The sequence below is a fragment of the Hippoglossus hippoglossus genome, chromosome 1 (assembly GCF_009819705.1).
Source record: "Hippoglossus hippoglossus isolate fHipHip1 chromosome 1, fHipHip1.pri, whole genome shotgun sequence".
Taxonomy (NCBI): Eukaryota; Metazoa; Chordata; class Actinopteri; order Pleuronectiformes; family Pleuronectidae; genus Hippoglossus; species Hippoglossus hippoglossus.
The window spans coordinates 18066348-18078976 of record NC_047151.1 but is presented as its reverse complement, the minus strand read 5'-3'; the positions used below and the strand labels follow the sequence as shown (position 1 = coordinate 18078976).

At 38.5% G+C, this 12629-nt stretch overlaps 1 protein-coding gene across 1 annotated transcript in view; it reads right to left on the bottom strand.

Moving 5' to 3' along the window:
• The window catches only part of ctnna2 (catenin (cadherin-associated protein), alpha 2), a 283094-nt gene that overhangs the window by 253834 nt on the left and 16631 nt on the right, over positions 1–12629 (bottom strand). The window contains exon 2 of the mRNA XM_034582981.1: positions 6725–6831. Coding sequence (XP_034438872.1) covers positions 6725–6826 — 102 coding nt within the window. The 5' untranslated portion in view covers positions 6827–6831. The remainder of the gene's footprint in view (positions 1–6724; positions 6832–12629) is intronic.

The window sequence follows — 12629 nt, the reverse complement described above, 5'->3', positions numbered from 1 at the left end:
AGTTGTGTGTCAGGTGCCGACAAGTTCTCAAACTCAACCATTTGGCCTTGAAAATTACACAAAAACAAAGCTGGTTGAATCATCCTCCGCTGACAGTCATCTCTGCCATTCAGGTGCCCGCAGCTCGCTCATTACCAGGCTCAAACCTGCCTCACTTTTAACTTAATGAGCAAGAAAACCAAAAAAAAACAGGACGTGTCCACACCAATACTTTTCTGCCACATTCCCAAATACTCATGAATAATACATGAGAATATTGATCAGCAGCAACACAAACAGTGCCTTACTCATGTTGTGCTGTCTGTTAATTCACCATGTTCAATGACTTCACTCTTTTATCCTGAATTTGTGCCTGTGATCAAAGCACGACTTGTTTCTTTCGGCCTTAATTCATCAAGTCAGTGTTAAGCTTTAGAATGACAGAGATCCAAAGACCAACAGTGGCTGCACAACAATCAGTGTACACAGAAAACAGCAGCTCCTAATAGTCAGTTTGAGGAAGTTCACAAAGTGCAGGACCAGAATAACCTGAGCATGTGGCACAACCCACCATCCTGCTCTTTTCAGATACGGATAATACATAAAACATTACCACTGAGATCAAGCAAGCAAGTTGCACTGGCAAGGCTGGCATGAGTACTCACCATGAGTGAATCCATGTTAGAGTATCAAAAGCAGCCAGGGGAGTCAGAGGCCCCCCCCGAAGAAGGAAACCATCACTTGGAAATAAGAAGTGATAGCTCTCTCTGGTCTGGTAATGCAGATAAGATAAGATCATCCCAACATCTCATGGAGTAAGAACGTCACGTCAATGACCAAACATTCCAACCGTGGAAATCCCATCCAAGAGGCAGAATTAGGGCAGAGAGATCAGGGGGGGGTAAATCCACTTTGTTTTTCACAAGTGGTACTCAAGTTGCGTTTTAACCCTGTAAGAGCTAACACTTTAGGTGTTTGGTTTACCAGGTACTGGTTCTCTGGCTGATGGATAGAAAACACACAAAAAATAAATACCGCATACATTTATTTTAAAGATTTTAAATTAAGATATTACACTGATCACATTCAACCATTTACACACACATTGATAGTACTTCTCCAACATACACACGCAATCATCACAGGCAGTTAAGGTTCAATAATCTTAAAAGGACACTTGAATTTGCAGACTGGAGGAGCCTGGGATCAAAGCGCCTCCCTTTTGATGGGTGGATGACCAACTCCTCCTCCTGAGGAACGCCGCAACAGAACGTGAGCTTTGACTTGAAGAGTTTTTACCTCATTGGTTGCATCTGCTCTGAGACGGATCACATGACGTGAGACGAACAAGCTCTGCACACTTATATTCACGTGTGAATATGAGTGAATATAAATCTCAATCAGTCGTCCTCGCAGTAAAAGCACCGTAACACACTGCTTGGCACAGCTCACACTGCACTTACATGAAGGTCTATACAACGATTTAGACGTAGTGTCTAATCGAGAAGGTGAATTTAAAGTTTCATTTACTGTCACTGTCAACACGTTTGTCTCTGTATAAACAGAACATCACTTCAAACAGCAACATCGATGTAGTTATGACAGAATAAAATGTGTTTCCATTAGTTTTGATGGTTGCCTGTAGGGTTGTTTACTACAATAATTTTGAATTAAGTTGCATATAGTTTGTGTATAAATATGCCAGATAACATGTAGAAATGGCAAATGAAAGTGCTTCATTCCTAACAAGCTACTGTGTTGCATATGGGGGCAAATTATAAATATCTTTACGTTAATTATACACAAATACAAGTAGTATCACCCAAACTATGTGTTGTATCTTCATTGACTAAAAAATTATTAGAAATGAAAAGTAGAAACCTAGAAAATTAGAAAACGGATTTCAACAGAAATGTTGCAGCAAGTAATTGTAACAGCAGATTTATTTTCCTTTCACAAAAGGTTGTGTTTCCGACAACAAAAGCAATACAAGTGAGCGGTGTCACATATTTCTTTGTCATTTACTAAATTAAATGTCAGACCAGGATCATGCCCACGTCACTAAAGGTTGGTGATGACTCAGCAGCTCTGCCCTGATCCCCAAAGACAACAAAAGGTGACTTAAGGCTGTACATCGTTACATGTTGAACATTCAATTCAAAGTTTTATATTAATTAAAATAAAGATATAAGTTTATAGTTTGATTCGTTTGTCAAACTCAAAAAATGCCCCATTGTTATATTTTTTTGGTGATAATATAAAACCCTTTCCAATATGTAAAGCCCTGTTAACCATTCTAGCCAGATGCTTTCTCTTATTGCCCACATTTCTACAACATACAATAAAGTTATTCACATGCTTCTCAAAGCTGCTTCCCTACAATCCATTAAAAACCTTCTGCCATCACCTGCAGTATGATTTTCATAACTACAACAGGACCATGCTGCCCTTACACAAGTGATAAAGCAGGTCCCTTGGTATTTGTGGAGATGGACTTAGCAAGTACACAGCAGTGGTAAGAGAGGCTTGGCCATGATGAACGAGCCTGCTATCTCAATGTCAGGCTAAGCTTGTTTGTCTATCCACCTTAAGCAACCTTTCATTCCTTTCAACGACACTGAATCATCCAAATTGTTTCCTTCATATCTGAAAATGCTTACATTTCAAATTTATTGTAGAAAAGATGGACGACCAGAGCAGGCTATTGTGCTTCCTTCAATTTAGGCAGTTTAGCCATTCAGCGACAATAACATCTTTGTTTTTTTACTATTATTGTGCAGTGGAGTAGATGATGAATTGGTATTGACTATAACATTCATCAATTCACAAAAGGTAATAGTCAGACTGAAAGAGCAAATGAATTACAGATCATTTAGTAAAAGACAGACGATGAATATCACAAAATCACATAATTTAAATCTCAATAGGAGGCAACAGACGGTAAAACTTGTCAAGAATACAAACTGACTAGCTTTGTGTTTGGGAATTCACACCCTCGGAATGAAGCTGTCTGAATGAATCCAGAAATAACTATTGGAAAAAGAGCAAAGCTAATTTCTAGGGCAGACAGCCATAGATAGGAAGGAGAAATTATCACTATATGTTTAAAGAAGCTCATGATCCTTACTTCTTCCTAACATTAAGCAATTACTTTCCTGTCACTTTGACGACCACTCATGAGAATAAACACAGGATGAAGCTGACAGACACTGAAAAAATACACACACCACAACTCCACATGACAACCTACTGTCTACCAGCAAGTTTCATCTCAAACCAGGCAGAAAGTTGTGGAGAAAGACTTGTTAAAAGTGTAGATTTTAGAGGGGTTTGTGCAGAAATTGAATGCCAATCACTGGAGAGATGATGCCAATACAAAAAAACTCAAAACATGTCTGGGTTTTCCTCCAAGCAAACAGCAATGATGCCTCATTAGTAGTTTTAATAACCCAATTAAAGCATATAAGCCCAAACCCCATAAAGTTATACAGGCAGAGATCAGCAGACGGATGGTGATGTTTGATGGCCTGCGATAACTCAAGCTTAGAAAGTTAATTGAAATGAATCTGGAGGGAAACACATTCTCAGCTGCTCATAATCCGCCATATCTTGATGTGGTCTTTACTGCATTTCCTCTTAGTGGTGTTATAAAGGCACAGAATGACTGAATACAAAACATACCACACTGGGAACCAATGCGCTCATGGGACGCATGGGCTCTTATTTGTTAACAATGCATTTTCCCTGGCTGCAAAATATTGTTTTTTTTCCTCTGACTCTTTTGGTCATTTGGCACAAGCGCAACTTTGTCTACGTAAGCAGAAAGGCACAAAATGAACTGCTAGAGGAAAACTTAAGTCACCAGAGAACTAACAAGCAAGTCTAGTGCAATTATGTTCTAATGGATCACCAGGATTTGCACTTAAACATGTTACATCTGTTCACACTAGTTAAAAAATATGAAGCACCACATTCTACTGTTTGCGTGCATGCATCCAATGTGATGCATGCTTGCACAGACCATATCCAAGAGCTTAATTAAAGCATTTGTCATTGTGACTCACAAGAAAACAAACAAACTTTGAGTCACAATACCTAATCCTCAGCAAGCCTTAGAAATGTTGTGGTTTTAATACGACTAGTGCATATCCAAAAGAGCCTTAATTCAACCTGTACAAAATCAAAAGATGTATTATCTTCAAAACTCCATTGTAGAGGATTACTTACTGATGGGATGGGCCTCTGGAAGACCAATGATATTCTGTTTCATGGGAATAGCATTGATTCCCATATACGTGTGGAATTTGTAGACTTTCTTTTGTTCAGTTCAGCAATTAAATGTATTTTTTTTCAATACAGCCTACATTTAATTCAATGTGTAGCTTCACAGTAGTTGTTTCATATTTTTTGTAATTTAGTGCAACGTGTCAAGGCTATCAATGTGAAACCACAGAATAATCCCTTGCCTTCAGCAGCAGGTACTAGGGGATAAAAAGCCTGTGTATTGCTCTTTTAACAGGTAGAGCATAAACAAAATGAGCATTTAAAACATTCTCTTGGGGCCCGAAGAGTAAACAGGCTGGATTTCGAGTCTCAGACTGTGAGTAAACCTACCCTCTCTAAATCTAATATCCACCACTGTCAGTGGGTCAGCAATTACCTGCAATAAAGCAACTTTATTAGGCCTTTGGATGGTTGCCAAAGATGTCTCTGGAGTAAATAGGTGCACTCCCATCTGAAGTCTGCATTTATCCTGAGATTACAGTGATTAAGTCTTCTAGATTTTGTCGTGGGATCACTGGAATCAGGCCAATAAATAGGCCAAGTTGTTCCGTTGCTCTACTGTAATGCAAACAGTTGCATCAGTTTGTGTTAAGTGGAGCCCAGTCTGTTCTGTTTGTTTAATTAAGAAATCTAATTACAAAATAATTAGATCATCTAATTATCCCACAAAAAGCATGTTAGTTCCTTTAAATGTAAAGGAGCTGCTGTAGAGCCTGAAGCACACACCAGCAACATTAAAGGAAAACTGTTCTCTCAGCAACATCTAAGTAATCAGCAGCGGACAAACTGTAGCATAGGGGCAAGGCTTTTGTTTGCCAGCAACAGCATTGTCTATGTAATTAACCATATCTGGCCGACAATCATTGGAACACCTCATCCCTCATGTATCCGATAGAACAGTTTCTTTTATATTTTGAAAAAGTTGGAGGCCTGGTGGGATTAAGTCTTAAAACAGCAGCTTCTGGTTGAGAATAGATCCAAGCAAAAACATGTTTTTTAGTTGTCAGATCCAGACTTTTTCAACAGAGGATAATGTCTTGTTGAAGTAAGTGTTATACCTAATATTCACATGAATCTGTTCCATTCAACAAGCAGTGTGACAGTGAGTCAACACTCACATCCAGGACCATAGACTGCATACATGGATGACCTGAATGCTCCCAAAAATGTGGAGCCAATATACGTAGATCCCCCTAGTGGCTGGCAGAAGTTTAAGTCAGCCTACTCCATGTTAGCAGATGGGACGTGGGTCAAACTAAAATGTCAGTATGCAGCAAAATAACAACTCTCAATGATGGTTTCTGTCATTTCAGGAAGTTTTTCCGATAATGATGTATGATTAAGTGTTCTATCTTACAGTTTAGTTGTAATTACCTCTATATTGCAAGGAAGTTATGTTTTAGTGCCTGTTCCTTGTTTAGTTTTTTTTTGGTAGTTAGAAGGATCACCCAAAAGATACTTAACAGATTTCGAAATACTTGGTGGAATGATAAGACAGGGGCTAAGAAAGAACCAATCAAATTTTGTGGAGGATTTCAACAAAGGGGCAGATCCAGGAACTTCTGTTTCTCTCTAACATTGCAAGATAGGGCGTATTTTCAGTCTTGAGAAAGATCTTTTAGCAAAAAGAGACCAAGGATTAAGTCACTGATCAAACAGAATAAAATGGAAAAGATACAGATGTGTAGAAGTTAAGGTAATACATAATGCCACTAAAAATTCAATGTGATGCAAGAGCAGAAAAATAATTAAAGCATTAAATTAAACGAGACATATGTAAAAAAAGAGATGACAGACTAGATGAATGTATCACATTACTCCAGAGACCTTGCATGCTATTTAATGAGAGGGGTTTGATTAAAAATCTTCAATGAAAAGCACAATGCACACCACTGACTAGACTAGTATCAGACCACTCAGCGAAGCTCAGCGAAGCCCTCATGGCCATTACCACAGATGTGCTGGTTTCTATTATTAATCCAGATAGGGAGATCATACAGTAACATCACACCCAGAAGTTAAAATCCTTGCCACCCAGTTTTCCCTAATGGAGGTGCCTGGAAGAGTTGAGAAACGTTCTGTTGGTAGGCACCACATTTGTCAAACAAGTTCTGAATCAGAGTCTATAAAATCTAAATAATATTAAACTTTACTCACAGACTGTCACAATAAGCAATGTTCAGCAATCTGTTCAGCTGGAAAGCCAAACAAAACTACTGGCAATGAGCCAAAGTCCTTGGCTGTCACCCAACACAGTTTAACATATTTGTAACAAGTGATCCAGCTAATATGACAGAAAGAAAATTATCTATTTCGCTCTCATACTGAGCTATAACAAGTAACATTTATCATATTGTCCATTACCAACGAGGCCATCCGACTTTGGAAGACTTGAAAACACTATTCACTGTAAACAAAAACTTAAAATGATAAGAAAATAAAAGAGAGTGAATTGAACTACCTGTGTGACCAGGGGCTCCAAAAGCCTTTCCACAGTCAGGGTGCGGATTTCAAGACTCTTGGGGTCCCATTTCAACAGGATGGGGGAGGTGGCGGTCGTCATGGTTTCTGTTGAGGAAAAAGAGTAGATCAGTGGTTAGAAAACTTTTTAGCAGTGAAAACCCTTTGGCTCATTCAAACAAACACTGATCACCAATAAATACCGGGTTCCCCCAACAATTATAAGCCCTAAAGGCATTTTTGTGCACTGCTAAACAGAATGAACAGGACAAAGAATATGGGTATTACTACCACCATAGATGGAGGAAATATTTTTGTTTGAATGTCATTTTCATACACTTCAGTATTAGAGTCTTTCAGAGTTAATCAGCCTTAATAGTTTTTCATTTAGTCCACAGGTTTCTGAAGGCAAGTGTCACATGTTCTGCTGCCACAGCAACAAATTCATCACACACGAAACCGACTTCTTAGTCGCTCCTGACATGTTGACTGCAGAAATCAATCAGGGAGAAAATCTGTCAAATAGCCAAGAATTACTTCTGTCACAGGTGATGAGCTCAAAAAGCGTGAAGGCTAGAAACTCTCAACAGTCTGAAAATAATTAAGTGAGAGGAATGAGAGTGAGAGAGGAATCTACGGTACAGTAACTCAGTCAGCTCACTAGTGGCCACAGTGAGCAGGTTACCAATGTCCAACCCAACAAAAAATGGCCTAATACTGCAGTGGTTAGGGGAGGATGTGAACCATTCAGTTTCAGTCTAATTTCTTTAACTCTTATTTTACAAATACTAAGGGTTTTTCCAGACTGTGCTGCACTTGATGTCTGTATTCTTTGATTCACTATAATTGTTCAACTTCAACAATCTGAATCTGGGGTGACCCAATAGCTGAATGTTATTTGGTGCATTGGACAGTCTGATCACAAAAATATGAAGGAAATAGTGTTCACTTCATCCGTGAGCATATTTGTTTATCTTTTCTTCTTGCTGCTGTCTGATTGTACTGTGAAATGTTTTAATGATAATGGTCCAAATTGTGATGTGAAAAACCAAATATTCACAATGCACAAACGCCCTGAACAAACCATAAATAATTGCTGCCCGTTCTCCTAAATATTTCTGTAAATAACTTTCTCACTTAACTCTAGAATATATCTGTACAACACTGCACTGCGTAGAGTTATACAAAATTGAGGGTGAATTTTATTGTTTTTCTTGAGTTGTGTAGCTCGATATTTGTTCTAGATTTGCCCATATTGCTTTACAGAAAACCCGAGCAGCATTCTGATCACTTTACATCATTTACATACAAACATTGCTGGAACTGTAGCCTTTTACTGAGAATAATGGAGGCAAGCAGGCACACACATTTTAGAAAAGTTGAAGAATAAGTTCAACTGAAGTTCAAATAATTCAGCTAATTTGACCACCCCCCCAGGAGCCTCGTCTCTGTACTGTAGAAAACAGCCAAACCAGGGGTCACAAGTCAAATTCATATACACCTGAGATGGAGGTGATCGGTACAATTCTTTAGAAAATCAGCTCTGTAATTTGGATTATTCTATTACAGTTTTTAAAAGCTCTTAAATTAAATGGGGTTATATTAGGTGAACGTGAGAACAGAACAGCTGGCATGGGGGTAGCAGTGTGTTGTTACTGAGCGGATGTGTTTCTACAGTAAGCAATTTCAGAATGGGCCAGCTGGGACTGGCCTGGTCTACTGCCAATGTCAATGAGGCAGAAGGGAATAAAGAATGTGAATTAGAATGACAGATCTGGGCCAGAGGCCCCTAATACTACACACAGTGGGTTAAGATGGATGAACAGTAGGAAAACTGGCAACCTGGAACTATTGATGAAACCACAACTCAGACATACTAGTTTCCTCAAGAGAGCAGAGACATTTATATTAAAAAACGTCATTTCGTTTTCGACTTCTGCCAGAAAAATTGGGCAGGAACAATGAATCAGAACTCGACCATGAGTCATGAGTAGGGCTGCACCTATCGATTATTTTGTTATCGATTAATGTAACGAGAATGTTTTATAACTCGATTAATATAATAATGAATTTATAAAAAATAAAATAATTCATGATGCAATTTCATGATGACCTAGCAAGAATCTGAATCGGAATGCAGCGTGTATAGAAAGGTAAAGCAGACATGACAGTCTCATTGAAATATAAACGCTCTCATCATTACAATAGAGGCTCAACTGAGAGACAGCAGACTGCAAGCACAGCATGCAAATCACAGTTCACAACACTATTATATCACTGCCAGTGAAAGCCATTGTTCTGGTGACTCGTGATGTAGTTTACTGTTGATCTGTGTAAGTGCCATGACCATGTGCTTCACACCTGCAGCTTTTAATTTAACAATATAAAGTGCATTGTCATGTATATATATATACACACAGTATATACAGTACAATAAGGGTGGACGGTCTTTCCACAACTTTTACACAAAATCAAGACCCATGATATGAACTGCATTTTTTCAACACAATTTTGAAATGAACAGTTGAGAATATCAAGTGTCAAACCAACCTATGACCAATTCAAATGTTAAATTCAAGATGCTTGCAGATCATAGCACAAATTTTGTGTGCATCAGTGTCTTAAATCACATTGTCCACAGCTTTGAACAGCACCACGTTCTTAGCAAGATAGAATGCGACCGCCTCAGTCAGTCTATTATCATCCTAAGCTGCTTTTGTCATATTTTTTTCGACTGCTCCAAGTCATTGATCAGCAATTGCAATGTTTCAGGACAAACCTGGTATAGAATTTCAGTCATTGGACATCTGGTAAGAGTCCCTCTCACCGTCCCTCCTGACGACCAAGAGCATCAGAATAGGACTTGATTTTTTATCGTGAAACTGCTTTATTCAGCTTTTTTTCAAATTGTTTTTGTTTCAGTGGGAAGGACAACTCTGTAAATTATTCAGCTCCCAGTAAAAACCTCCTGAACAATGAACACTGGATGAATGCAGAACTAAAAGAAGAATGGCAATCTGTTTACCAATGGAGACAACTCCTGTGAATATTCAAATGAAATGTTTCAAGTGCACAAATGTTGTATGAAATGTCACCAAAGTTGTAATCGTGAACTAGTGGACAACCCTGACTGTAGCCACAATATAAATAAAAGTAAATAAAATCTTCATAACCTGCAAGAATTTCAAGGAAAATGTTTCTATGACGGAATATCTCACTAAGCTAGAACAACAGCAGCTGAGAGACCGTCATCTGTCAAAGAGGCAGTTGTATTCAGCACATTTAGCTGCACCATTTAACAACAAATGTGTCAGTACTGAATGCATTCAGGGGCTGTTTCTGAAATTAATGAAAAGGTCTCTCTACCATGTATCATTGTTAAGGTAACTCTAAAAATGTAGTACTATTTAATGGAAACACAAGTGTACCTCATGCTGTCATATAGAAATTGGATGGTCATTGGTCATATAACCATTTGGTTTACAGAACAAACTGTATGACTCTCCCTTTATTCGGCCTCAAGTACACAGTCAAACACAGACACGTCAACTTCATTACACATCTTAAAATCACATCACTGCTGCCCAGGGAATCTAATAGAACCAGAATGTGATCAGATAATTTGATGACCAACATGCATGCTGTTCCACAGCGGTGACGAGTTAGCCTCCGGTTTTTATCAGGCAGCACTGGAAAACAGCGAAGAGTAGAATGGCACAATGGTACAGTGCATACCTCCGCCAAAGCCAAACAATCCTACACATGATTATCTAGTTCGCATGGTGAACTAGATAAACAAGGGGTAAACAAGCAATGTTGTTCAGATCCCTGGTCCACTCGTGATGGTGGCTCCACTTTCTTCAACAAGAACGTAGCACATTTCAAAGAATCGCCACAAAAGAGTAAGCCTTTTCCAGAGGACGGATAAAATCTGTCCCTCTCAAATCGGTTTGGTTCAACAAACATGATGTTGGTGAAGCATGAGTCACATCTCAGTGGTTGTAATTCATGAGATGCCCTGCCATCTGCTGTGTTCAATTGTGTGTGAGTATGTCTGCAACTGACAGAGAAGAGCAAAAGGAGACAGGGAGAGCAGAAAAAAGATTTATTTACTATAGGAGATAAGCTAAATCCAACTATAAGGTAAATTCTGAAAAGTCTTTTAAAGGACCTTCACAGGCAATTTACTGTTTATGCATATACATGGTAACTAGAAAATTGTGTACAGCATGATAGACTACTATTTTGTTGTCTTGTTTGTCATCTATTTTTGAAGTTGAATAGAGTACATTATTTTTCATTTCAATTCAGGTATTAGATTGCTGTAAGTTCTACTACATAAGCGTTAGTAACGGTATAAACGGTATAGAGTGTGATTCTGGAAGAGAGTAGGCTGAAACTAGCCCAGGGCACGTTGAGTTGGATTACTAACAGGTACATGCAATTAGACAATATATTATTATGTGATGTAGAAATATTTGGATGATGTTCTGAATTCTTCAACACGTCATGGATGCAGGCATGTTTGCAAGAAGGCAACACAAACAAACATGAAGGAGAGCGAACGTGACACAGAAAGAGTACAGACAAAACGAGGATCTTGTAGCTAAAAGAGGGGCTAAATTTGTCCAATGGATGAGGTTGGAATCTCTGACAGGGACCTGAAAAGCCTTCTTAGCAAATTATACCACAGACGAGTCCCCAAACAGCGCTAACATCTTCTAGCACCAATGTAAGAATGTCAAACGGTAAGGAGAGTGCACGACTGAGACCCACAAAAGTAAGGACAAACCTCAGTCTCAGATAACACAGGAGGCTTTTTCTCAAGACACTCCAAATGGCAAAAAGTAAAGTTAGGTGTAATCAGTTCATATCTGCAAAGACACGGCCCAATTTTACACTGTAAAATTTGTTTGTTTTTTTTTTACAGAAAATGTGGTATATTGTTTTAAACATTTAGTTATCTCCACATGTAATTGCCCATATTTGGTTTTGAGATTTTGGTAATATCACTCTGACATATAGTAACAGGTTTGCAGTGCTGCACACAGCTTTCAGGACACTTAGAGGAATAGTTCACTCTTCCCCCTAGTTCACTGCAACACTGACACTCCAAAACTGATTTGTGGACTCAAACACTTCACCCACCCGTCCGCCCGTCGGTATAGTGGTGAGTAGATGAGTGAATTTTCATTTTTGGGTGAACTATGCCTTTAAGGTTTCCAGTCTGAATCTAACAACAGCTCTCCCTGACTGGTCGTACTTATGGCCTCTGTATAAAACCAAGCTACACACGTCTACATGTGTTCATAATAACTCTACTACAACTTCATTCAGTTCAGACTCAATTTATACTATATAAGTTACCATGACACATTATACCGAGGTAACTAAACTACAACTAGAGCCTAATATTTAACAGGTGACGATGGTGCCAGTTCAACGATGTGTGTCTCACAGCTCAGTTCATCATTAGCCTGCAGAGACTCTGCCTGCTGGCTTTAGCAAGAAATGATCACCAAATCATAGCTTTATTTTGAATTAGCTCTCTTGCTTTGTGTGTTGAGAAAATATTTTAGTTGTCTCTGTTCAATAATAATTTCTGCCTAATCGCCATATAAAATCCTAATGTGTTTTCCGTGCTACTCCCTATGTATTGGTGAATGAAAAGGTTGATATAAGATACAATGGAATCAATGACATTTTAAACATGATGAGAGACATTTCCATAATGCGAGTCACAAAATATAGGTACGCCCAAAAAATACATACTTTATGGATATTATCTAAAAAGATTAGGAGGCAAGATGGTGTACCATATGGTTTCCAGTGAACTATGACAGTTTTAACCAGTATAAAATCCTTTGTAGTAATGAGTATGCATTTTCATACTACTTCTTTGGCAG